The sequence below is a fragment of the Macrobrachium nipponense genome, chromosome 46 (assembly GCF_015104395.2).
Source record: "Macrobrachium nipponense isolate FS-2020 chromosome 46, ASM1510439v2, whole genome shotgun sequence".
NCBI lineage: Eukaryota > Metazoa > Arthropoda > Malacostraca > Decapoda > Palaemonidae > Macrobrachium > Macrobrachium nipponense.
The window spans coordinates 25,768,265-25,796,162 of NC_061106.1; the positions used below are offsets into that span (position 1 = coordinate 25,768,265).

Sequence of the window (27,898 nt, forward strand, 5' to 3'; positions counted from 1 at the left end):
AGGCAGGAGAACTGGCAGATTCCTTTCCTCTACAGGAAAGCATCAAGAACCACTTGCGATGGTGGTTAGAACCTCTGAAAAAGAACGAGGGAGTGTCCTTGTCTCTGCAAAACCCTCGCCTAGTGTTGTTCTCCGACGCCTCGGAAACAGGATGGGGAACAACACTAGGGACGAAGGAAGTGTCAGGCATCTGGACGAAAGAACTGATGCCCTGGCATATAAATGCGAAAGAGCTTATAGCCATTCATTTGGCTCTGAGACATTTCGAGGACGAGGTCAGAGGCGTGGTGGTCCAGGTCAACTCGGACAACACCACGGCTCTGGCATATATAACAAAGCAGGGTGGGGACACACTCTTTCTCCCTTTACGAGTTGGCAAGGGATCTATTAATCTGGGCGGAGGAACGAAAGACAGTACTCTTGACGAGATTCGTTCAAGGAGGGAGAAATATAAGGGCAGACAGATTGAGCAGGAAGAACCAGGTCCTTCCAACAGAATGGACCCTTCATTCAGAAGTCTGCCAGAAACTGTGGTCTCTATGGGGGAAACCTCAAGTAGATCTGTTTGCGACGTTCCTCTCCAGAAGGATGGAAAACTTCTGCTCGTTGGGGGAGGATCCCAGAGCCCTAACAGTCGATGCCCTGCTCATGGATTGGACGGGCATAGATGCATATGCTTTTCCCCCATTCAAGATACTGGGGGAGGTGATAAGGAAGTCCGTGTCCTTGGAAGGAATGAGGAGGACTTTAATCGCTCCCTTTTGGCCCGCTCGAGAATGGTTCACAGAGGTACTGGAATGGACGGTGGACTTCCCCAGATCTGCCCAGACAACCCCACTTCGAGAGGTATCACAAAAACATCCACGCTCTCGCCCTGACTGCCTTTCGACTATCGAAAGATTGGTCAGAGCGAGAGGCTTTTCTCGCAAAGCTGCAAAAGCAATTGCGAGAGCAAGAAGATCCTCTACCATGCGGATCTACCAATCGAAGTGGGAAGTCTTCCGTAGATGGTGCAAGGCGAAGAAGCTGTCCTCCTCCGATACCTCTGTGACCGAAATTGCTGATTTCCTGCTATATTTGAGAGAGGAATCTCAATTAGCAGTATCCACTATAAAGGGCTATAGGAGCATGTTATCTGCTGTGTTCAGGAACAGGGGCCTGAACATAGAGGATAACAAAGACCTTCATGATTTGATTCGATCATTTGAGACGTCAAAATCAAAGACTTCACTTACCCCTGGCTGGAACCTAGACGTGGTTCTTAGATACCTCACATCAGAGAAGTTCGAGCCTCCTAATCAAGCATCCTTCAGAGACATTACAAGGAAGTGTATTTTTCTAATGGCTCTCGCTACTGCAAAAAGAGTAAGCGAATTGCAGGCTCTAGACTCGAGAGTGGGCTTTAAGGGAGACTCGGCAGTGGTATCTTTCAGGCCTTTGTTTTTAGCAAAGAATGAAAATCCTTCAAGACCTTGGCCTAGGAGTTTTGAAGTTAAAGGGCTTTCTCAACTTGTGGGAAAGGAAATTGAAAGATCATTATGTCCTGTTAGATCCTTGAAATTTTACCTGCCGAAAAAGAAACAGTTGCAAGGTTGCAATCAGAGTCTCTGGTGTGCGGTTAAGGACCCGAAGAGACCAATGTCCAAAAATGCCTTAGCCTTTTTTGTCAGAAATGTGATAACTGAGGCACACATGAAATGCAAAAGTGAATCATTTGCAGCATTGAGAGTTAAAGCGCACGAGGTACGTGCAGTTGCTACATCGATATCGTTCAACAAGAACATGTCGATGAAAAACATCTTAGCAGCTACGTACTGGAGGTGCAACTCTGTGTTTGCCTCCCATTACATGAAAGATGTAAGGATAACATACAAGAAATGCTTCTCTCTGGGTCCGTATGTATCAGCGGATACAGTGCTGGGTGAAGGAGATAAGACTGATCCTTAATTTTTCTTTAATTTTTGTATAATTTTAATTTCAAAATAGTTTGGTGTTGAATTTTAAGGTTGTTTGAAAGGTGGTTGGGGATAACTCCTTTCAATCTTAGTACTAATCCACGGTTAGGATCGGGTGATCGGGATCAGTGTTGTACTCCTTTGTTATGCCATTAGGCATAGGTATATTGTCATGTAAGTGGATAGGACCCCATTGACAATTGCCATCAGGTTCTGTCGAGTAAGTGGATAAGACCCCATTGACAGTCCTCACAAGAGCTCTCAGCCATAGGTCACACCCTCGCTGAGGCTCTTGAGGCGAAGCAGACTTCTAAGCAGTAGCTATGAAATCTTCCGCCAAAACAGGTAGGAACCAGGGTATTGTTATTTTTATTTTTTATTACCTGCAACGTATGTTGTTTACCTGTCTAATCAGTAATTAGCTGTCTCTTACCCTCCGCCAAAGGTGCCAATCAGCTAAGTATATATCTGACAGGGAAGTTGAATGTATGAAAATGATATTGTTATTGTACAATAAAGTTTCATACATACTTACCTGGCAGATATATACGATTAAATGGCCCACCCAGCCTCCCCTCAGGAGACAGGTGGAAGAGAAAATCTGGTTCTAGAACTGTAATGGTTCCTATTCCTGCCACCCAGCGGCAGGCCGGTAGATCACCTGACCTACCTGTAGCGTGTGCCGCGAAATTCGAATTTCTGTCGGGGACGACGGAGTCTATAGCTAAATATATATCTGCCAGGTAAGTATGTATGAAAATTTATTGTACAATAACAATATCATTTTTCAATTACCGGTGATTTTCGCTTATGATAAGCTGTTGCAACAGAACCCCCACCAATAACCGGGGACTGCCTACCTCATTACTGTAGTAATCACAGTTGAATTATAAACATTTCAAAGCACCTAAGTACTATAGTGAGCATATTTTAAGTTACTTTCCCAATATGCACTGATTACTATTTTGGTCTATTTATGCATTGTGCTTCAATGCAGGATACACCCATTTACTTTTAGAGAATAAAAGACAAAGTGGCTCAGGTAAATTGATTCATGTGCCTAGACTCCCTTAGATCTTTTGATAGGGGACAGAATCAGGGATTCTTTGTGTAGTTTAATCAGCTGCAACAAAGCCATTGGTAGGAAAGGCAGCCAGTTGGGTTAAGGTAAAAGGTTTTTTAAAATAATAAATTTGGACAGTTCTGATGAAATACACAAGTCAGTGGGTTGTGACTTTAAAACATCTTTGACTCACGTTTATTATCACCTTATATCAGGGGTGTCAATGAAGTTCTCAGTTTCTGCTGTGTTCTATGAAATAGAATGAAGCTTTCTTAATAAAAAAAAGATCATTAAGGATGGGGCTTTATTATTTCTGAAGAGTAATGGTAGGAGAAAATGTAGCTTTTTTTTTTATCAATTGTGTATTCCATGGGTTGAGTTAGGTGCGTATGACATTGTTACTTTGTCTTGACTACCCACATGCACATACATATATGGCATACCCTTTCCAGTTGTGTATGCAATACAATTGACCACACACTGTGTATAGGTGGTCCCTGCTCATCAGCGGCATCAGTTAATGGCGTTTTGGTTTTACAATGCTTGGCTAACAACGTCATTAACCAGATTTTTGGCGCCCATAAGCAATTTCCAGTACCAGTAAGCTGTTTATCGGCTTTGGTAGGTGGTTTATCAGCATTGGTAAGCAATTTTTGGCGCTGGTATGTGGTTTATTGACATTGGTAAGCAGTTTATTGGCGCAGATCAGCACTTATGGCATTGTAAACACCATTTATTACCATAATTCCAGTGATGTCCCGGTTATCAACGATTTTTGGTTATTGGAACCAGCGACTACCTGTATACTGTTATGAACCCCTTTTGGGTTTATCAGGTCCTTTAACCCTTAAGAGCTGGGCTGAAAAACAAACATATATAGCACCCCAGACTGTGCGAACTTTGAGGTCAGCCAGTTTAAGAAAAAAATATGTTAAGGGAAAGAGAAAGATGTGCAAATGCACAAGGTATAAGAAAATAAATTCTCCAAGATGTTGAAAATGACTATATTTACAACTCCTTATGGGGCCTCTTTTACAATACAATCATAAATTTTACCAAGTTATACATGTTTTTTTAATAAATTTTATTTTATTTTTGTAAAATTATAATAACAGCTCACACAGTATCATAACAAATAACTAAAATTAGTAACAAATTCTGAGTATATTTTGTGTAAAATATTTAAACATATATTTACTGAGATTGAAGATGTGGTAACTTTTTTGGATTGTACATGTTTTTTCTAATATTTCTGCACTTTTCTTTGCAAAATTACAACTATAACTGACATACTATCATAAAAGAAGAATTAAAACCAACAGCAACCACTGGGTTTATTCATAAGCAAATATATAAAAAGACGTCATGTGAGAGGCACTACATGCCCCCTAGAAGCCAAGTACACAACTAAATCATGAGACGTATTGGCTATTGAAGTAATGGAACCTCTTTCCTGCCTGATTTCTCCAAATTGATGGTACTTAAGGGGACTGTGTGCTATGTTGTGTATTTTTTTTTATTATACAAAATACATAATTTCCATATATGTTTTAGATATATATAATACCTTCATCATACAAAAATTTCAAGTCATTTGAGCAAAAACTTTGTTTTATTAGCAAAAATTATAATTAAAAAAAAAAAATTTAGGTAGCGATTTCTCCTCTAATATGACATCAATTTTATTGAAAATCATTCCTTAAAAACTACTTCATATACGGAATAATCCTGTGTGAACAGAATTTTGATTTTTTTTTTTTATGATTTTTTTTTTTTTTCTAGACTCAAAAAAATTGTTAAAACAAAAGAAAGAAAGAAAAAAAAATTGGCTCACAAGGAATTATGGGATTTTTATTCCTCTTTCCAATGATATCTTTCTCTCTAAAATTGGATAATAAATAACTGAGTAATGGCTACCAACATGCAAATAAGTATGTTTTTGAGTTATGAGCTCCCAAAGATTTGCTATGTAAATTTTCGCTTTTTTCTTATAAAAGTCAAAACAACATTATTATAATTACTTTATTTGTATTTTTATTGTTGATTTCCACATCAAGGATCCTGGTCCTCCCCCTAAAAGTGGTATTAATACCCTAAGCGTGACACGAGACAATGATGCTGATGGCGTGACATGAGACAATGAGGGAGCTGATAACAACGAATTTTCGTGTTTTTCTTTCAGCACACTCCTGGCCTTCGCTAATTTTGCTAGCCTTAGTTGCTGAGTAGCCTTCTTGATCTTGGGTAACTTCGGCATTGCTATAAGTTCACTAAGAAGTTATAAAAACAACGTAAATGGCTAGTAACCAAACGCAAGTGCGTAAGTGCGTGCAACTACTTTGACGTCTGTGGCGTAACTGAGTCATTCTCTGAGTCTCGCCTATAAATAACCGCTCTGAGTAGCTCGCTCTCTCACTACCTTTCATTGCTATGCAGTTACGATGAGGTCATAATTTAAAAACCGCTATATCTTCATTATTTGTAAAAATAATTGGATAAAACTTCTGGAAAGCATGCATGGCATGTTTCTGCATAGATACAAATCATAACTCTATTTTTCATTTTTTCAAGTTGACATGTCATCCGCCATAGCGGACGGTCCCCTTAATATTTATATTCACTAGGAGGTAATCCATCCACCACTCAAAACTAGTTATTGTTATTCACATGAGGGTATCCGCCCATTAAGGATTAATAAACAAAAAATAGATAAAAATAAAGAGATCAGGACTGAGAAAATTTGGCAGCAACTTAGGCCGACAAAGGAGGGAGTGAAGAGGCCGACAAAGGAGGGAGTGAAGTCATCCAAAATAGATACCTTAAAACTAATTTATTTTACAGAAAAATTACAATTGTTTTATAAACTTTGAATACAAAACTAGTCAGAAGTCTAACAAAATATAAGTAAAACATATCATAAATCTGATAGGCATCAAATATGGCAAAATGCAAACAATCAACAAAAACTATATTTTAGAGGGAGTCAGTCAGTGCCCCAGTTTGTGCTCACTGTGATGGTCAGCTATCTGTTGAGCACATGCTGGTGCACTGTCCTAGATTTAATCACTGGGAAGACTGTTTTAGAAATTTTAAATGATGTTGAGATAAGATGAGATATGATTTCAGTATATTTAGTAAAGATTATAGTCATATTTATTTTATCAAGTATATATTTGGACAATACTTCCAATTGTCCCAGCAAACAAATACCATAAACTAGGCAGTAAAAGTTCAATGATTATTTATTTATTTTATTGATTTTATCTGTCATTTTTCTTCATTTTTTATGTTCATATATGAACACTTATCATTCACTTATTCATAATTAATCATATTAATTTATATATTTCATCGTCTTTAGGCCGCTGATTAATCCTGATGGGTTCCAGTACTTGGTCCTCAAGACCTAAATTTCATAATCAATCAATCAATCAATAACAATTGCTAAGAGAAATACCATTACAAAGTCAGTACATCATCAAAAAAAAAAAACATTCCTTATAACTGGGGAGAACAAGAATTAATTCACATGTAGAGTCAGAAAATGAAAAGTTCACAAAAATGCCATTACAGATATTACAGGAACTGCAATGCAGACAGTTTACAAATACAAATATAATTAATGACAGACAATGGTATAATAAATGGTTACTGTTACAGAATGCCATGGCCATAATGCATTATACATTAACAAAAAGGAACTGTAAACACCAAAAGCAGGGTTAACACATTGCTAATATGCCACAAAGTATCATCAACTTCCTGAGTATACTGGAAGCATTAACTTTTGACAAAAAACCTGAAAAAAACCTTAGGCTCAAAAACCTTCTGTAGTAAATGCTGCAAGACACTCCACACTCGGGAAACTGTGGCAGCTTGCAGAGATTACACACACATGAGGAACCACTAAACATACTTCCAGAAAACATTTATCACCTGAAACTGTATGTACAACCCAGATGAAGCCTGGTTTACTGAACATGATATGTGTTCTTAACCCTGCAGGTCCCAAGTTCCAAAACAAATAGCTATTGTGGGCTCCAAATGTGACTGAACAGAACCTCCATGCTGCTTATGCCTATTCAGGTCTCCATACCTTTACTGACTGAAGCAATCATACACAAGCTGTTGGTTGTCAGCTAACCTCCACCTCTTTCCAGAAAACAAAGAGTTTAAACAACCTCTGTGAAACTATTGGAAAACAGTAGTTCCAATTGTCCCAGCAAACAAAATCATAAACTAGGCAGTAAAAACCCTTACAGTACACAATATAGGTACAGCATCTTGTCTAATGGCTTCGCTTTTAGCCATACACACACTACACGAGTAACCTGTCTCCACTTGCTCCACATATGGCACACCTTTGAGAAGTGGTGACTTCTTTCAGTTGTGCACAAAGAACATGGCTGTCACATCTTGATTTGTCACATCACACACACGACATGGGTGCCATGTCTCAACTTGCTGTACACACAGCACAACTTTTGAGGAGGAGGGACCCCTTTCATTAACTTGAACATGGCTGATTTATCATGACTGTATACTCTTACCTGGTAGCTAGAATGTCTGCACTGCTCGCTTTTGATGTTGGATATTAACTCCTTTGTGGACTGAGTGAACCACAGCATGTCTGACTGAGACTCTTAGTGTCTTCAGTAACTGATGAAACATACAATGGTATCTGATGTCATGATTAGCTACATAATTCTCCTTTGATAAAGCTGTCTTGGCTGTTAAGCTTTATGCCCATATTGCTACTGTCAGGGCACAATGTCTTTACATCTTTCATACAAGTGTCCTGTTTTCAGCTTCAATTCTACAATTACATTAAGGCTCCATATGCAAGCACAAGTTTATTGTGGATATCCAGCTAAAAGTTTATATAGCTTATTCTTCCTTAGATTTGGATTAGTACTGGCTTGGGTGAAATCTGATCTAGTTGGTTAACCTCTTACGCCGACTGGACGTATTTTACGTCGACATTTTTTGTCTCCCGTGTGCCGACTGGACGTATTTTACGTCGACTTACAAAATTTTTTTTTTTAATTCGGGGAAATATACTTATAGGCCTACCAGCCTAAAACTTTTGAATCACGCGCCTTGGGGGATGCTGGGAGTTCACAGATCGAGGTGTTGTTTTGTTTACAATCTTTACGCAGGCGCGCAAGCGTGAATTTCTTTCTTGCCACACTAAAAAGTATCTGTGACACATCTCGGAAATTATTTCGTCACTGACATAATTTTTGTACCATTGTAAATTAGCCGTTACATGAAGTATTATATATGAAAATGTGCGCATTTTTATGTAGAATACAACAATAAAGTACTCATGATTGTAGCTTTTATCAGTTTTGAGATATTTTCATATAAATAACGATAATTGCCAAAATTTCAACCTTAGGTCAACTTTGACTCTACCGAAATGGTCGAAAAACGCAATTGTAAGCTAAAACTTTTATATTTTAGTAATATTCAATCATTTACCTTAATTTTGCAACTAATTGGAAGTCTCTAGCACAATATTTCGATTTATGGTGAATTTATGAAAAAACTTTTTCCTTACATCCGCGCGGTAACTCTTCCGAAAAAAATCATACATGCGATTGTAGTAATGTTTGCACCATTTTAAAATTAGCCGTTATATAAAGTTTTATATATGGAAATGTGCGCAATTTCATGCACAATACAACTAAAAACAACCCATGGTTGTAGCTTTTATCAGTTTTGAGATATTTTCATATAAATAACGATAATTGCCAAAATTTCAACCTTCGGTCAACTTTGACTCTACCGAAATGGTCAAAAAAACGCAATTGTAAGCTAAAAACAGCTTATATTCTAGTAATATTCAAGCATTTACCTTCATTTTGCAACAAATTGGAAGTCTCTAGCACAATATTTTGATTTATGGTGAATTTATGAAAAAAATAACATTTTCTTTACGTCCGAGCGGTAACTCTTCCGAAAAAATCATACGTGCGATTGTGGTAATGTTTGCACCATTTTAAATTAGCCGTTACATAAAGTTTTATATATGAAAATGTGCACAATTTCATGTAGAATACAACAAAAAATGATTGAAGGTTGTAGCTTTTCTCATTTTCGAAATATTTGCATATAAATCACGATAAATAGAAAAAAAAAACCACGTTCGGTCAACTTTGACTCTACCGAAATGGTCGAAAAACGCAATTGTAAGCTTAAACTCTTACAGTCTAGTAATATTCAGTCATTTATCTTCATCTTGAAACAAATTTGAAGTCTCTAGCAAAATATTTAGATTTATGGTGAATTTAAAAAAAATCTTTCCTTCCCTCCGCGCGCGGATTTTCCACCACAAATCTCCGAAATGCGTACGTACCATTCTCGGAATATTTGCTCAGTTTCATATTAGGCATTTCATAGAGTTTTTTATATGAAAATTTGAGCAATTTCATGTAGAATAAAACAAAAAATATTTGAAGGTTGTAGCTTTTCTTATTTCCGAAATAATTGCATATAAAAAATATATATATATAAAAATTCGACATTCGGTCAACTTTAACTCGTCAGATATGGTCGAAAACTGCAATTGTAAGCTAATACTCTTACAGTATAGTAATATTCAATCATTTGTCTTCATTTTGAAAGAAATTGGAAGTCTCTAGGACAATATTTAGATTTATGGTGAATTTAAAAAAAAAATGTGTGTACGTCCGCGCGTTACGAATTCATGCATTATTTTGTGAATATTTTCTCTGTGTTGCTTTTATCATTTTACAATGTGTTATATACCAAAATGATTGCAATTTAGTGTACATTACAACGAAAAAAAAGTAACTTGTTACCTTTAACCGTTTTGCGCACAGCTCGATTTGAATACAATTATATATGAAATTTTGTTTTTGCGCTATCATATATCACATTATTTATATATGATAATGATAATTTTTTTCATTTCTGAAGGTTGCATACTAAAATTCAGCCAATGACAAAAAAAGGAGCCAAAAATGAACTCTTAATCTTGAAAACTAAGTGCGCTGTGATTTTTTGAAAAAAATATTTTTTCCGCTTCCGCGCTCACTCTGAAACACCTCCGGCACACGGGAGACAATTTTTTTTTTTACCGCTTTGGCGTAAGAGGGTTAAATTCCTGTCATCTTCATCATTGGCTGCATTTCAGCCTACTTTCTGATATCCATTGAATAATAGATTTTTCAGAGAGAATTAACATTTTATAGCTTTGTAGCCTCCTTGGAGAACTGGGATTTTAGCAACTTTTCTCCCTTCCATATGTATTGCTATTGAGTCTAGTGTAAGTACATACCAAGTTTGTGGTTAAAAAGCTATAATTTAAAAAATCAAAATTGTAATACGTCTTCAAATTGCCTTATTTCCTACCAAATCATTTTTTGCAACTAATTGGCCAGACTGCATAAAACTTATGTATTATTAAATAGCTGCATCCTGGATGAAACAAGGAAGAGATGAATAGACTACTGATAAAAGAAAAATACTTAATTAGTAGAGAGAGTAAGTACTTATGATTTATCCATAATGCGTGCAATACTGATTGCAAAAGAAATATTGGCATTGACAAAGCAAAAGGTAGAGATTTTGAAAAGGAGGGGCTCTATTAAAATTTAGGGCTAGAGGTATGTATAGTGCAGAGATATTACAAATGAAGAATCGGTAGATAGTGACTAAATATGAAGAGCATAATTTCAAAGATTGATCTAGTTTGGCCATGTCATGAGAAAGGATGGGTAAAGGTCAAAGATGCAGATTGGAGAAATGTAGGAAAGCGCAGGAAATCATGGAAAAAAAGGTTAGATGAGGACCAGCACCTATTGGGAGTTTTAAGCAGAAAGAGTACATGCTACAGGAGTAGGGAAAATTAGTTTCACATCTTACTTTATGACAGAAAAAGGAAAACTGAAGGTTCAGCCACTGGAGGCCTGAGGATCACCAAAAGGCTTTGTGAAGTTTGTTCAGAGCACAAATGCAATATTATAATAAGAGGTTTGTAGAGCATAAATGCAATATTTTAAATAAGAGGTTTGTATGGAAATTAATTATTTTGCAGAAATTATGTATTTACCATAATGGAAAAATTGTGCTTGATTTTGCTATGTCTTGAATCAGAGTTTATGAATGTTATGTAATGATGTAGGTTATTCAGAGTTTATGAATACCATGTAATGATGTAGTTTATTACAGCTTATTTTAAAGAGTTGGATTCTTGATAAATGAAATTTGTCGCAAAGTATTCTTGCATGTAGCATGTCTGTGTACTGAGATGGACTGTTATTTAAGGTCATGCAGTCTTTGTTGAGCTTCAGTACAAGGTGAGTTATTATGTGTAGATGTCAGTTAAAGTGTTTCAAATTTGTAATTGGATTTGAATACTGGAAAGAGCCATGTTATTGTAACCGTTAATTGTTTTAAAGGATTCAGTATGATATTGATATTTCTTATCAGCAGTGAATAATTTACCTCCCTTCCTACTCAATAGGTATAGGTTATGATATCAGGGAGGAAGTTTTAAGATTATAAAGTTTAGATAAACAGACCATCTTATGGAAGATTAGTTGCATGATAAGTAGCATAGGTTTACCACTTTGTGTGTATGGTATTAGCAGTCACATTAAATGTTGGTATAAAACAATAGGATCTTTCTGCCATCCTTTCAGCTCCCAGCTGAATTGCTTTTTGCTTATTACTTGTCTGTTCCTCTCAGTTTTCACTTACTGGGCTGTCCAGCTTAATTAACTTTGCTTTGTGCCAGTTTTTACCTATTAAGAATAATTCATAGGGTGGACCTTGTGGGATTAAATCTGATTCATTGGTCTCTTTTTAAGCTGATTTATAGTTATGATAATGCAGTGTCGTATTGTATGATATTAATATAGTATAGGATATAGACATTTTTCATCATGAATGACTTGTTTGGTTTGATCCAATTATAAGTTGTCTCTTCAATGGTAAGTAATGCCCTTACTTACAGGACTATTTGTCTTTTTTGTTCTAAATGCTGTATATTATACTAACTAATTATGCATGGTTCCTCACCTTTTCCTGCAGAGGCAGGAAGTGCCAGCAGTGTGTACGTGACAGGTCAGGCCCCTTACTACCATGGAACCTCGCAGCCCCATGGCAGCTCATCTCAAGCTGCTGCTTATCTCCCGCCTGCGGCTCCCACCCACACAAACCCCCCTGCCCCATCCCAATCACAACCGCCCCCTCCCCGAGATGAAAAGCAACGTATGCAAAGTGTGTATATGTCAAGTAGTCGAGGTAAGTGTGAAATTAACTGTGTGCTTGAAATTGAATTTTTCCTACCTTTTGCTTTCATAGTTATATTTTTGGTTACAGTGTAGGGATTAAGTATACTAATAGTTAATCACAATAGATAGACCTTTAGCAATGTTCAGTGTACATATAATGTTCTCTGCAATATTTTTTTAAAGAATATATAAAGTACTGGGTAGAATGAGAATTGAGAATTCTTTTATGAAGAAAATGTTTGGACCATAATCTGGAAATTTATGTACTGTCGTATATTAAGAAATAATAATCTCATGTACTATGCCTTGGCTAGAAAAATAACTCACTGACAGACATATAGACCATATATCTAATCATTTCTCATTCACCATTTAATTTTGTTCGAATGATTTTATGGTAATAGGCCAGGAGGAAAAGATGAAACAAAGATGGTTGATTTTATGTTTTAGTCCAGTTATGTTTAGCTGTAGGTTCAGTTACTTAATGGCAGTATGTAATAGGGTTAATAATGTGAAGTCTTCATAATACTACTGCTGTAGTAATGATGATTTTAATCATAATCATGAAAATAAAAATAATGAAGATTATGATTAACCCTTATGTTGTGTGGGTCTGATCTCCTCAGTCATTAAGGGTCTTATCCATGACATAATGCATAATGTTTTTTCCTTGTCATTCTAAGGAGCTTATGTCTGTAGTATTCTAGTAGCAAATGGCAGCATTTGATATCCAACTTACAGGATAATCACAGGTCAAGGGCTAGACCTTCATTAACCATCAAAATGCCAGGGAGGCAGGGAATTTCTCTAGATGATGAAATAGTACACAAGCTTTTATTTGGAAATGTTAGTGATGATAGCAGACCCGAACTATCTTAGTTCAGATAGTGACTTTGGGGATGTTTATTATATCGTAGTTATAGACGAACCTACCTTAGATCATTTTTTTTACTTCAGGATTTATCAAAGATGATCATGAATCAGAAGCAATGACAGAAGAGAAACTAGTTGTGTCAAGCACAAGATTTGATGTGTGTAAAAAAAAAAAAAAAATGAATGCCAAGTCTGAGTTTGAGTTTTGTTATGAGGTTATTCCAGATGAAATTTTTGGTCAAGTGCATGTATTCAGTGGTTGCAGTTAAGATTTTAAAACTGAATAAAAGAAATGACATTACTTTGCTCCTTGCTTTGATAGGTATCTCTCAGAAATGAATCTCTAATAAAAGCTACATCATTTAGTATTTGAATAATTACTTACATATCATTAGCATATTCTGTCATTCTGCTATAATAAAAGATTATAATAGCATAATAGTACAATGTAATGCTACAACAGTAATGAAAATAAGAGTTGAAGTACAAATATAAGAGAAAATTAGTCTGTACAGTAAAATGATTAGTAGGACGCTGATCTCGTCGCTGGTGGTCATAACAGGCTCAAAGCAAAAGGGTTAAAATCGTAATTTTACTATAGTACTAGCATGTCAGATAGTGCCTTTAGTAAGTGCTGCCATCAGTACAATAAAAGATTGTCACAATAGCACCATCAGTCATACAGCTTTGGTTGATTTACACATCAGTAAATTGTTAATTAGCAAAATTATTCAGCATAACATGGCAGTCACTCTCATCATACATTGCTCCAGAACAGTAGAGTAGATTTTGGGTTAGATCTGAGTCTTAATTTGAACCCAGGTTTTTTTATTCCATTTATTATTATTGTTACTCATATTTAAAGCAAAATTACTGCAGTTGGAAGGGGGATTTAAAATGGTAGAGTGATTGCTTGTGTGTTACTTATATACAGGTGTTCATGAAAAAATATGTAAATGACTCATAGTACTTGGATAACTATACCAAAGACATTGGCAGAGGTTTACAGTATGATGATCCTCTCTGCAAGAGAAGAGACTCCCTACTATTTACTTTGAGTGTCATTTAGGGAATAGATTACTTTTTCTTTTTATATATTGATATATTGTGTAATAATTTGTTTAGGATTTCAGTTATTATTATTATTATCATTATCATTATAATTGGGTAGGAGATCCTCTTTCAAGCATCTTGTTAAATGTTATTGCTGCTTCAGCTGCATTGATTTTGTAGAGGTTCTCAATTTTTCTGATGACGATTTTTGTTGTTGTTACTGAGATGTGTTAGTAGCACACCTATGCTGGGCATTGTAAAGGTGTGTTCACACGACGGACCAACATTATTACCAATTAACAATTGTCTGCTGGTCTTTACCTTGTAAGCAGAGTAAAAACAGTGGTATACAACCTCATCTGGTACCACAGTTTGTTGCCAGATCTACTTCCATCGTTTCAACGCTTATAACATCATCCTGCTTCGTCTATGATATGGTAACAATGTTTGTCTGTCGGACATTGTTCGACCGCGTGAACGCACCTTAAAGGCAGGGGTAGGTAAAAATAAATGTTTATTTCTGAGTAAGTGAAATATCTGCGTAAGTGAAATGTAAGGTTTAAATCCTGTAGAGTTGGTCAATTATATTGTATGTCATTAATGACATTGATTATTGAAGTTCTTTGGCTTTTATATCAGGGGGTCAGCAAGGTGTTTATCCAGTGCTGAATTCTGGTAGTGTGGGTGTACAGAGATGGTTTCCTATTGACTGTTGGGAACTGGCTTCAGTCCAATTCCTATATTTGCTCTCTGCACCGTTGTAACATGGCTGATCCACGGAGTTGCATGGCATCATGGTGGGCTGAACTATGATTTGTTGACTGTTGTGTGACATCACAGGATTGCATGACGTCAATGTGGGCTGAATTTTCATTGGTCGACTGCTGTGTGGCCTCACTGCTGGTATTTCTATGGGTCTCTGCATCAGTATTATCTTCATTGGTAGTGTTGTCTTACTATGGGTGAAATTATGCTGCCGCATGATGGTATTGGTTTCATTCGTGGTATTCCTTCTCACATCAGTTGGGAGCAGGAAGGTCTCATATGTAGTATTCATCAGGGTTTTTGCTCTTGAATGAAGAGGGCTTCGAGCAAATGCAAGTGATGTGGATCGTGAACCCTCCCAATTATTCGTATATTCTGAATAATACTGTCGCGGGAGATATCTGTATTATGGCACGTTAGTGTGTCATTCTTATAGCGCCCTCCTGAACATGGTAGGAGACCCTCTTCAACAGACACATGGAGGTCATACTGACATAAGTGCCCGGACATCTGGGCATCGGGCATTCAAAGTTGTAGATCACATTAGTCTGTTTTAGGGGTTCATATGCTGAAGGGTTTCTCACAGACAAACGTGATCTACCACTTCGAATGCCCAATGCCCAGATGTCCGGGCACTTATGTCAGTATGACCTCCATGCATTTGTTGAAGAGGGTCTCCTGCCATGTTCAGGAGGGTGCTATTAAGAATCACACACTAACATGCCATAATACAGCTATCTCCCACGACAGTGCTATTATTCAGAAAACACAAATAATTGATTCAGAAAACACAAATAATTGGGAGGGGCCCCGATCCATGTTGCCTGCTCTTGCTTGAAGCACTCTTCATTCAAGAGCAGAAACCCTCGATGAATACTACACAAGAGGCCTTCCTGCTACCAACTAATGTAAAGGTGAGTTTACACTAGGCTTCACCGCACGCTGCATATGTAAGACTCGTCACCAACTCCTCCCAAGTTCTTGTTAGCCCTGCCTGCAGGACTGCTCATGAGGGTGAGTTAGTGGTGTGGTGTAAGTCTTGGTGAGCAGTCCAGTATGCAGGGCTAACAAGAATTTGGGAGGAGTTAGTGATGAGTCTTAAGTATGCAGTGTGCAGTGAAGCTTAGTGCAAACTCTCTTTAAGAAGGAATACCACGAATGAAACCAATATGTACCATCATGCTGCAGCGTAATTCTACCCCATTGCAAGTCAACACCACCAACAAAGACAATACTGATGCAGAGACACGGAGAAATACCAGCAGTGATGCCACACTGCAGTCGACCAATGAAATTTGGCTCGCATTGATGTCACACAACCCTGTGACATCACACAGTAGTCGACAAATCATAATTCAGCCCACCATGACATCGCAACTCCATAGATCAACAAGGTTACAACAGCTCAGACAGCAAATATAGAAATTGGGTTGAAGCCAGTTACACACCAGCCAATAAGAAACCATCTCCGTGTGCCCACCCAACCAGAATTCAGCTCTGGATAAACCCCCCACTGACCCCCAGATATAAAAGCCAAAGGATTCCTCACCAGCCATAGTCCCTCAAACTCCCTCCACAAGAAGATGCCGGGAAGAGCTAGGCGAAACGTTGTGGCAGAATATTGAAAATGTTCAATATCATTAATGACATACAATATATTTGACCAACTCTATGGGGTTTAAATCTCTTATTTCACTTACATATTTCACTTATTACTCAAAAATAAACATTTTTACCTACCATTGCCTTTACAATGCCCAGAATAGGTGTGCTGCTAGCACATCTTAGTAACAATGAAAAAGCCGTTATCAGAAAAATAGAGAAGAACCTTTACAAAATCAATTATTATTATTAATATTATTATTACAGTATTATTATTCAGGCATCATTGACTTGAAGTTCAAGCTTTAAAAGAATATGGTGTTCATTAGGAAGAAGTAAGAGGAGATAAGGAGAATTCCTGATACCAGGGCCTATGATTAGTGAATAGCAGTGGTTTTTATTTAATATGATTGCATATAGAGTACTACCAATTCTTCATCACAACATGAATTTAAGTAAATTCCTGTGCATGTTTACAGTGTTTGACATGAATTTCATCATCATATGTCCTTGTTAATACCCTCATCTTATGACAGCTACCCATGTTCCGGCCCATCACCAAGCCTTGGACCACAAAGGCAAACCTGCTGGAAGTAGTTTTCTACCACCTGCAGATGGGGGACAAGAGAAGTATTTCACTCAAGGTGTTCGTTCACACATACCAATGCATTCCGGGGTATTACCAGTCCAAGCATCACACCCAGGGGTGGGTATTTTGGTTTCTAATTGTTCATTTATGACAAATTTTACTTAAAAATCTTTTGTTTTTAAAAGATGTATTCAGTATATTAACTTGTCATTTATAACATTGCCAATGTCATAATTGAGGAGGGAAGTTTAAGCCGAGGAGAAAGACCCAAGAATGAAGAGTGAATGTAACAGAGAATGATTGAGTGTAAGAGCTTCATCAACAGAAAACTCGGTGCTTTGAAGGACAGGGAGTCATAGCCGTAGTGGTAAATATCCTGTGTCTTTTTTTTTAAAGTAGAAATTTAGTGCTTTGAAGGACAGGGAGTCATAGCTGTAGGGGTCAAAATCCTGTGTTTTTTTAAAAATAGGTCAGTGCTTTGAAGGACAGGGAGTCATAGCTGTAATAGTCAAAATCCTGTGACTTTTTTTTTTTTTTTTTTTTTTTTTTTTTTTTTTTTTTTTTTTTTTTTTTTTTTTTTTTTTTTTTTAAGTAGGATGTCTGGCTCTGTAGCCTTAAATAAAGATACAATAGATTGGTGGACACTCCAGGTACAATTGTTATTAAATCCTGAAAGCTGTCAACTGGAGGGTAGTTTAACAAGAAATAAAAGAAAACATGACCAGAATATTGAAGCCTTACCTGAATAGGTTATTTGTATTACCACATTCAAATGGTATTAAGGCACAGTTTGTGTATTAAGTGTCTGATGTGTACATTGGGTGATCAGCACCATGTCATAGGGTAAGACACCTAGACCTTCTCAAATAAAGAAGAGAAGAAAGTGTAGGGATTTGTAAATTTTGCAGTTCAGCCAGTTGCTGAGTCCTTCCATTCAGGCATGATGTTTCTGGATAAGTAAGTTAATACGTACCTGGTTGAGCTGGTTAAACCTGTTGAAAGGTTAGACTCTACCTGCAACTCAAGTCATTTCTGCTGTCCCCGTGAACAGCTCTATTGGTGGCTGAATGAGAAGAACATCACAAGCTTATTCTTGTTGTTGTGGAAACTCCAAATCAGATGAAGTGAGAATGAGTTTTCTGACAGATCTAGTGACAACATAGCTGAAAGCAAGCTTGGTCACCTCTCATTGATGCCTTCTAAAGAGCTCCATCAGTCCAAACCAGCAGGATAACTGGATAAGTCCCTAAAAGTTTGGAAAGGCATATTTAGTGGGTTTATATATATTACAAACCTATTACATACTTGTACTCTTACCATTTTATCTGGTCATAAATTGTAGGTCAAGTTAATTTCTGATATAAAGCCATAGTTTTAGGTAAAGCTTTGTCTCACCTTTTGTCATGTTTGCTGTAGGCACATGTGGTAGTGATCCTCATTATTTACTTCAAACTGGTAGTAAATTGTCAATATTTGGCTTTTAAACTTTCCTTTGTTTTGTGAATGTGAATTCTAGTTTGTGGTTGAAGGGTTTTTGTGTTTGCTTCCATTGTTGACGTGGAATCTCATTCTAACCTTTAGATTCTCAGAATAGACTATCAAGAATTTCACTAAAAAATTTTAAGTTCCTAGTTTTTATTATTTGAGATGAATCTTACCTATTGTTAAATTGAGCTATGTCTCCCCGCCGATTAGGCGAGTCGGCATTCAAACCAAAAAAATTGAATGGCTGCTTAGATGACTGTCTAGTTTACCTGTTCTCCACCAGGTGTGTTTCGAATGTTTTAGCTCTTGTCAGAATTCTCCTTGCCACCATTGCAGCTAGGAGATTGTTGGTATTCTATGAAGTTTGGCTGTTTTACACCTGTTTACGGTATTGTAATTTCATTTTCCTTGGCTATCTTCCACCAAAAGCAAAACCAATAACATCAGGCTATGTAGGAATGTTTATGGTGTAACCAGGATGTTGAAACTGGAAGTTCAACATTCCTTTGTACTTGCAAGGGTACAGTGTGTGATCTTGGAATTACTAGATGTGAAGAATGTAGGGAACTGTTCTGAGAAATTAATGCCTGAATATGTCAAATAAGGGAAGACGGGAAACTAATAGATTGCGAAAGCAATTAGTTAGGTCAGGACTTAAACTTGTCAGGCTATCCCTACTTAGACTAGGCATTTTATAGTAGGCTAGTATTGACTTCCTTTGTAGCTCCGCCTTCTGCTCCCCATTTGGTTCAGGAAAAGTGTAACGAGAAGTTAGAACATCAAACCTATTTTTAGTTCTAATACCAGTTGAACTGAGTTCGTAATACCAGTTGAACTGAGTTCGTGACAGGAACGTTCCGAATCTCTCCATAGTGTGTGCTCTTTTTTGTGTTCTCTGTTAGAAGTAAGGTGTTGGTGCCCTCGTCTGTGCGTAGCCTGAGCCTAGGACTGCCCTGCGACACTTGGTAGTGTCCGCTGCCAGGGAACTGGGTCAGTTCTCGGGACGATGGGATTCTGTGCCCTCCAATGCCTACTTCTACCTTTTCATGATCTGAATCTCGTTTAAAGCATTCGCCAAAGGACCGTTAAAGAGATTGCCTAGGACCGTTAAAGCGTTTGCTTAAGGACAAGTTTTGGTAAGCGTTAATGCTTACTCCGTAGGTACATTCTGTCGTCTTCAACACCTAGTTTGAGATGTTAGCATGAATAGGTTTAATAATATATAATAATAATAGATATAGATATTTTATTGAGATCATAATGTACGTATCTGTAGAAAGTTTTACACATTTAGATATGTCAACTCAGTCGACTGTTTATCTCTCTCATGTTTGAGTTATTCTAAATCTCGTCTGCTAGCATATTCCTTTTTCTTCGTAATGCTTGTGTTCGGTCTTTGCTTGCTTCCTCTTCAGCTATCGGGAAATCTCTTACTACTGCCTCGTTTAATGTTTCTCTTTCAAGTCTACACTGTCTGTAGTATCTAAACTTCTTGCCAAGTTAGATATTCTAGCTTCAGAGATTTCTAACTATTTCATATAGGAATGCTTTCAAGTATGTACGATCGCTTTCGGACGAGGCAGGAGAGTCGTTGTAACTCCTCTCCCACCGCCTCCCACTTCTGGCACCTCGTTCTCCTTCCCTCAGTCGACTCATGCGGACTGCTGACGTTGTTGACTCGTGAACACAGTTGACTCGTGCGGACTTGGCCGAGTCCTGAGTCGCTTAAAACCGTCTTCCTCTCATTTAGTCATGGTGGATGCGATACAGCACTCAGCTGCTGTCACCTCTTATCGACAAGTGTCGCTTTTTGTCACCAAGGGTTGCGGAGAAAGAGCAATCCTTTAAGCTCTTTTGTTTACCTCCTGTTGCCAGCTGTCTCCTCCCGTCGCCCACTGACGGAAGAAGTTTGAATGGAGATTGAGGAACTCGTTCGGGCTGGTCGGCGTTTGTTGCAACACTACTCCTTGCGGTATCCTCATTTTGTTGAGGAAAAATGCCACATAGAGAATATGTCTTAATTGTCTTAGCGTATTTCGGCGCCCTCCAAATATTGGAGAAGAGAACCAACGCTTTCTCCAATTAGAGAGCATTTCGTAACTTTTCTTGTCCTCGGACACACAAATCTCCCTTTGGGTCTGCCTAGGCTTGTCGTCTTTTAAAGTTGCGGAGAGCCGAAGGCCGCCTCTTTCTGTACAAATGCTTATTGGTCCTTTAACCGTCTTTAGTAGGTTTGCTTTCTTTTTCGTTCCTGTGGGGAAATGAACTTAAGACTGACAGACATGCTGATGGATTTTCAGTCTAGCTTGAGTTATTACCTTTTAGCTACGTTGTCTCACCTCTGCAACTGCTTAGAGAGGTGGAGATGCCAACCCAGCGAGTTTGTGTAGCTGGCTTTGGAGTTTGTTGCTAGCAGCAGTTTTTTAGCGAGGAAAACAAGTAACTGAAACAAGTAACTCATTTCTGATGCTGCAGGGCAATGTCCTCATGCTTATACTCGCTCAGTTTGGAAGAAGTGAGAACACTTTCGCTTTCTGTCTGATTATGCAGCTCTGTTGAAGGCGATAAGGGATTATCTATTGGTAGTCTTGTTTTATACCTTTTGGGGATAAGTGCAGACTCAGGTTCTGGGATGTGGACAGTTGCAATCTCCTAACGTGCATGGAGAGACTTGGGACCAGTACGTTACTGGTGGAGATGGTGAAGGGCAGTTGTGATTCATTTTTGGTTGTCCTCCACTGGTTTAATCTCCCTCTTATAGTTTCCTTTGTCTTTAGCAGAAATCTCTCAAGTCTCTCTTTAGTAGGAGGTTTTAAATAGAGGGAATGATGGTCCAAGGGTAATTTTTTAGGACGAGCTCCTTAAGTAATTGGAGATATTCTTGGATGTTTGGAGACTGATAACAGGAAGTGTCTGCCCACATACTTGGTTATTTAGCATGGTTTTAGTGCCTTTCCAAAGAACGGTCAGACTTGAGGTACACATGCAGAATGTATTCCACTTACCAGTACATCCACATTCATGCAAGTTCCTTCAAGATGTTATTACCAGAAGGTATTGCTGTTCTGTCCACTTTGTTTGGGTTAGTGTACAGTGCTCTATAAGTTATGTCAGGGACTTGTTGCCAATTGGTGGATGGTGTCGACTTTAGGAGTAAAACACTTCTACTGAATCAGTGATTCAAGTTGGCCAACTCTGTCAACAGTATTCCAAAGGCCAAGGACTTGTTGCTTCTTCTGGCCCAATTTCTATGCATTATATTGTTAATTCTCTATATCCCCATTCTTATCTAGTGATGTGGGGATGATACTTAATTATGCATGCTTGTCAGTCAAGATGAATAGGCATGTGCTGCTTGAAGAATTTTAGGCCCGAAGGAAACTTCCTATATGGTAAGGGCTTTTCCTCATTAGGAAACATGGCCTCACGGGATATTTTCAGATAATCATGCTCAATTAATGTACAGTTTCAGCGTAAGAATTATGACTTACAAATAAAGTTAATTAAATTTGTAAGTAATCCAGAACCAACTTTGGCTCCAGGACTGTAGGACGAACTCTGTAACCAAGAATTGTCCATTTTGTTCTTAAACCTAAGTCCAGGTTTTGGTCTTATCCCTCTGTCATGCAACACAGAGTTTAACTGGTGTCATTACACTTTCATACAACATAGAATGGTCAGCACTACACCTGGTAAAACTTTTTAGATGTCAGGGCAGTGGAAAGACATCGGGATGCTTAGCAGGTTTATTCCTCGTCAGAAACAAAGTCTTTGTGGGAAGTTTTCTGCTTTGAGTGAAATGAAACAACATATTGGTTTGATCATTCATTCTGTGAAAGGACAGTGTTTTAGCAATTGGGGATTCAGTAAGAACAACTGCCTACAAGGGCCTTTACATCCGTAAGTTTGGCACTTGGTGTGGATTTAAGGAGCACTCATTTAGACTTCCTAGTATGTAGATGAAGAGGGACATCCGAATGATTACTACTAATTTGTTGGCCCTCAGGCTTGAGCAGTGGATGTTTTCTTAAATTTTGCCTAATTCAGACTCATAAGCCTGTCTCTTGTATCTACTCTGAATACTATTGAGCAATTTCAAGTTCAAGAATAGCTTAGTGTCTCCTGTAGAGCCCTTGTAGTCTCAGGGCAAATGATTTTCAGAATTTCCAATGCTCTCGGTAGATGTCTCACTTTTCCGTTCAGAGGAAATCAACTCTACTACACAATTCCATACAGTTCCATTAACTTAGACATCTCCTTAACTTCTTGGAGATGTTAGAATGCCCCCTCCCAATAATAATATTTTCAAGTTATCATAGGATCTGTCCTGAATTTAAAACTGCCATGGCCTTGGGTCAGAAGCAGTGGTCTGTGTATTGCTGAGGGTGCCATTCTAGAGGAATTTTCAGCACCTGGATCCTTGTAGATGTCAATGTTTTCTGTTTAGAGGAGATAAGACTTTTCACTGTCTACTTCCAAAGTTATCGTTCCATACGTACGTACTTTCCTTGGTATTGCATCAAGTACTTTAGATCTTGCTGAGGACCAGCACTGTAAGGTGTTGAGATTGAAGCCCCTTCATCTCCATGTCAGTCTCTCTCTGGAGTTTAAATGCAGGTCTAAACTTTATCTAAATTTACTGTGAAACCTTTTATTTAGCACTATCAGCAGTTAATAATTAGTAAATTTATTGCCAGCACCCTTCTTTAAGCTTTCTGCCTTAGAGCTAAGGATGATGTTAAGGGTATGCTTTACAGTGCCCTGTAAGAATTCCAATGTAACCCCTTTGTGGGGAAGAAGAGGAAACTTCATTATCCTGTTGGAGCATTTAAATTTAAAGGTTAAACCTAGAACATTTTTATCATCCTTTTAGAAACCTTGAACATCTTTGTCTAAAAGTAAATGCTGGAAGAGGCAAAGTTAACCTTTGGTTTTGTGGTTTTAAGAAACATAGATGATGATGCCAAAGGTTAAGCCTGGAAGAGGCAAAAATCAACATTTTGTTTTTTGGTTTTAGAAAACCTAGCCGTCTTTGCTAATGGTTAAGCTTGAAGGCAAAGTTGACTTTTTGTTTTGTGGTTTTAGAAAACCTAGAATGTATTTGTGAAGGTTAAGCCTGGAAGAGGCAAAGTTAACCTTTTGTGTTGTGATTTTTAGAAACTTATAACGCCTTTGCCAAGAGTTAAACTTGAAGGCAAAGTTAACTTTTGTTTTGTGGTTTTAGAATACCTAGAATGTATTTGTGTTAAGCCTGGAAGAGGCAAAGTTAACCTTTTGTGTTGTGATTTTTAGAAACTTTGTCAAGGAACACAAGGTCCTCTGTGACACATTGGATAGGCTAGTGCATGAGAACTAGCTCCATATCTTCTACCTTTATTGAAGGTAAACATTCATAATGTGAGCAGCAGTTGCAACTTTGGTGTTAAGTCAGTTTGTCACTCCAGAATAGGATTGATGTGACACAGTAGAAGTACAATTCAGTTTTTACCCGATCACTACCCTAAGTATACAGAATTGTGTTTGAAAATAGTAAAGCCCTTAATCCGCTACTAGTAGTGGGTAGTCTTTTCCTGAACCGAAAAAAAAAAGAGCAATTCTTAAGCTCTTTTGTTTAAATCCCGGGTTTTAATATTTTGGAGAGCGTGAAGGTACAAATTTTGTATAGGAGCGTACCTTTATATCGTAAAGGTATTTATTTTAAGTGACTTGTTTGATAGGGCTTTTGGACCCAGGCACAGGGGTCCCTCATACCGCTTGCGTTTCATGCTGGCTGAATCAAAGCGGTTTTCTCCGCAAGACTGCTCTTTGCTGCATATGTATGAGAGCCTTGCTCCCTGAATGGAATCCAACTTCTGGTGGTAGTAAAATCCACCAAGGATTCCAGATCAAGTGAGAATGTTTTGGGTTTCATACAAGAAACCTTTAGCTCGAATGGCTGAGCGGAATTTTGTCTAGCTGCACCACCCACCATCCTCTTCTTAATGTGGGAATCAGCTAAATTTAACAGTAGGTAAGACTCATCTCAAATAATGTAAATTTTCATAATAAAATTTATTATTTGGATACTTACCTACTGTTAAATTTAGCTATATCTCTCCGCCGATTAGGCGAGGCGGCATTCAAACCATAAAAATCGAATGGCTGCCCAGATGACTTTCTAGTTTACCTGTTCTCCAACAGGTGTGTTTTGAAATGTTTTAGCTCTTGTCAGAATTCTCCTTGACAGCCCACTAACTTGTGGGGAGGCTGGGTGGGTCTACTTTAACAGTAGGTAAGTATCCAAATAATAAATTTTATTATGAAAATTTATATAATTTCATTCATTTTAGTTTAATATTTCAATGTATGTTTTCTTTATAAGTGCACATATTTGAATGATGTGATGAGAAAGGGCAGAGAGAAGACAGTTGGAGTAGTCTAGTACTGGCATACTCATGTGTATGTCAAATGATGGTTAATGTTAATAAACATTAAAGTTGTTCATCTTTGTTCATCATTATAGATTTTTTTGTGAGCTTTCCACTTTATGGAGTTAGATGTGAAGTGCATTTTTTACTTGACTGTCCTTTGAACTTTTTGCCTGAACTTTCATAATGTTTAATTTTATTTATGAGCAGAATCATTTCTATGGTTAAATTTATTTATAATTACAAATAATTTAGTCTCAAGTTTTTTTAAAATCATAAATGTGTTTGGGTAACTTGTTCAGTATTCATAATAATTAATTTTATTCTTGTGTAGATGTGGATTGATTAGACATATGTTGCCAAGGCAGCTGTTTGAAATTATGATTTATTTATGTATTCTTATATGTATCTGATCTGATGATTGGTGATATTAGTGTCAAGTGATATGCATGTTAGGTGGTATGTCCCCTTCCTTTTCTTCCATTGATTCTTCTTTGGAAGTTTTAGGAGAGGGCTCAGATTTTGTACCTCATGGGTGCCCTGTCTTTTGTGGAGAAGGGGTGATGTTCCTCCACCAGGGTGAAAGCAGGTCCATCTTTTTCCTCTTTCAGGTTTGAATGCAAAGATGATATTGGTTGTTTGGGTCACTTTAGGCCTATCAGGGGTACCAACCTAAGATGGCCTATTATCCCATTTCATGTCTTCTCACATCTTAGTGTCAGCCACCATGACAGTTCTGCTTTTGTGTTTGAACATGTTCATAATAGAAATTACTTTGTGATTTATGCCAGACATTTTTGAAGGCATTCATCATGAGGTGGGAAATAGACTTATGTCACTTAGGTTAGAGGTAGCTTGTATATTTTAGAGTTGTTATTGCTGGTAGTATTGATGTAGATTAAACCGAGACATTACCATCTATTATCAGGGTGGTAAGGCCGGAAGCATCACATCAGGATTTCCAGTACGCACAGCCCCGTCTTCCCAGCCCCCGCCCCCAGTAGTGTGCTCTGGGTCACATGTGAGTAAGCCTGATGTCAAGCCAAGGGTTAGTGTCTTCTAAATTTTTGTTGTACACTTGTTTTGGTTACAGGGTAGTTTGCTAGATTGTAGTCTTGAGAGTTTTTTTGCATATCTGAACCTGTCAGTATGTTATGCATATAATTTTGAAACTTTCTTATGAAAAATATGTCTATAAATAAATTAATGCATAGCTGAAGTTTTGATTTGCTTTTTACCCGTATAATCGTATTTTTGTGTAAGTTGAGAAGGTATGTATTTACATAATTGTTTTGTTATTACTAATTGTAGTTTTGAAGCACTTATAATTTTTTTCATAGCTTTGAGATGAAGCTAACACAATTTTTTATATGGAGAAGAATGAAATATTTATATTTTTTGAACTGGAACTATGTGCATTGTAGCTCTATAAGATTTGTAACTTTTAGCCTATTAGTTTTAATCATGCAGAATGCATTTTTCCGTTAATATTTTACCATCTGTGTCTAGGAGGGTTGCAAGACAACTTGTTAAACTTCATTAGAAAAATATTCAGATGTTTCTTAAATTTGGTAGAAAATACAAACATCAGTATTTTTTTTACATAGATGCAAGTTATTACCTGACTAGATTACTATATCAATGTAATTCTTGAAGAAAGAGTGACTGGTAATTCATATTAGAAGTAAAGCATTGGAGTTGTAAACCCCACATTCTCTTTTTCAAACCTAATTTTCAATCAGAGAGAAGGGAGAAGGGCCTTGCCAAAGGCAATTATGAAATTGTGATGTTTTTATAAAAAGCATTGTTACTTTTGATATCTGTACGTACTAGGAGTCTGAAAGGCCAGAAAAGGTAAGGTTGCCTTCTCATCATGATGTTAGGGTTGAAGATGAAGATATGAATAACCATTTTGAATTGCAGTAGAGAGTTTTAAGTGATTGTTTGTAATTGGCAAAATACTGATTATGAAATGAGTAAGGGGAAAGTGAATGGTACTATAACCTGTCAGCACAGAACTTATAAAATAAACTATCATGGTACTTGTGAGAGTTATCTGGGAGGCAGGAGGTGGACCTAATTCCTGAGCGTGCTCAATATTTAACTTATAAAAAGCTGGTTCTGCTTGAAAGGGCTGATGGGACCAGGACCTGAATTTCATTTACTGCAGCTTCTTGTCAAAAGTCTGAAAAAGGAAAGCTTGCTTTGTAGAAGAGACGATTTATTCTTCAGAGGAAACATTGGGAAAGGGCTGCTGTCATCTTTGATGGTGGGGGCTGCCAGGTTTCTTTTTTCTTGAGATTACTGAAGATAGCTGCAGTAAAATGATATACGTATATCAGAAAGGAATCTCCCTCAAGAACACTAGTCACAGAACCTTGCTTGCTTAACATGATGCAGTTTTAGGGTTTGACATGAAAAAGCTGTATAATTTTGAATGAAAAACTTTTTCCTGGAAAGCAGACTTACCAGTGTTGAATCATGATAGAGTTTTTTAGGCTTTGGTGGAATTTTTGAAGGAGGTTTTGGCGAGACCAAGAGCTGCCATAAAATATCTCTGAAGAGCAGGAATTGCATACTTCAGAAAATTAAATGAAGTAATGCTGTGATTTCACCAGTATGTATTGGATGTTGCTTTTGGCTCTTCCAAAATGTTTTGAGGCCTACGCATTATTCATTTCGTCTGCCACTGATACGACTGTAAATTTAGTGATATGTACTCTTGTAATGAAATGTCGTCTGTATTGGACCTGTCTCTGCCATAGAACTTTTGTAGAAAGTTGTTCTACATTTGGGCCCCTAAATTCATATTGATACATACTTACGTAAGATATCACTCG

General features: G+C 37.4%; 1 protein-coding gene across 4 annotated transcripts in view; it reads left to right on the plus strand.

Annotated features, from left to right (window-relative positions):
- Positions 1 to 27,898, plus strand: part of LOC135214813 (G protein pathway suppressor 2-like) — an 89,658-nt gene that overhangs the window by 43,845 nt on the left and 17,915 nt on the right. For 3 of the 4 annotated variants that reach the window (XM_064249190.1, XM_064249189.1, XM_064249188.1), the window contains exons 6-8: positions 12,082 to 12,294; positions 17,114 to 17,283; positions 25,987 to 26,106. In XM_064249190.1, the coding sequence (XP_064105260.1) occupies positions 12,082 to 12,294; positions 17,114 to 17,283; positions 25,987 to 26,106 (503 nt within the window). The remainder of the gene's footprint in view (positions 1 to 12,081; positions 12,295 to 17,113; positions 17,284 to 25,986; positions 26,107 to 27,898) is intronic. The other variant, XM_064249191.1, reaches the window with a different exon arrangement.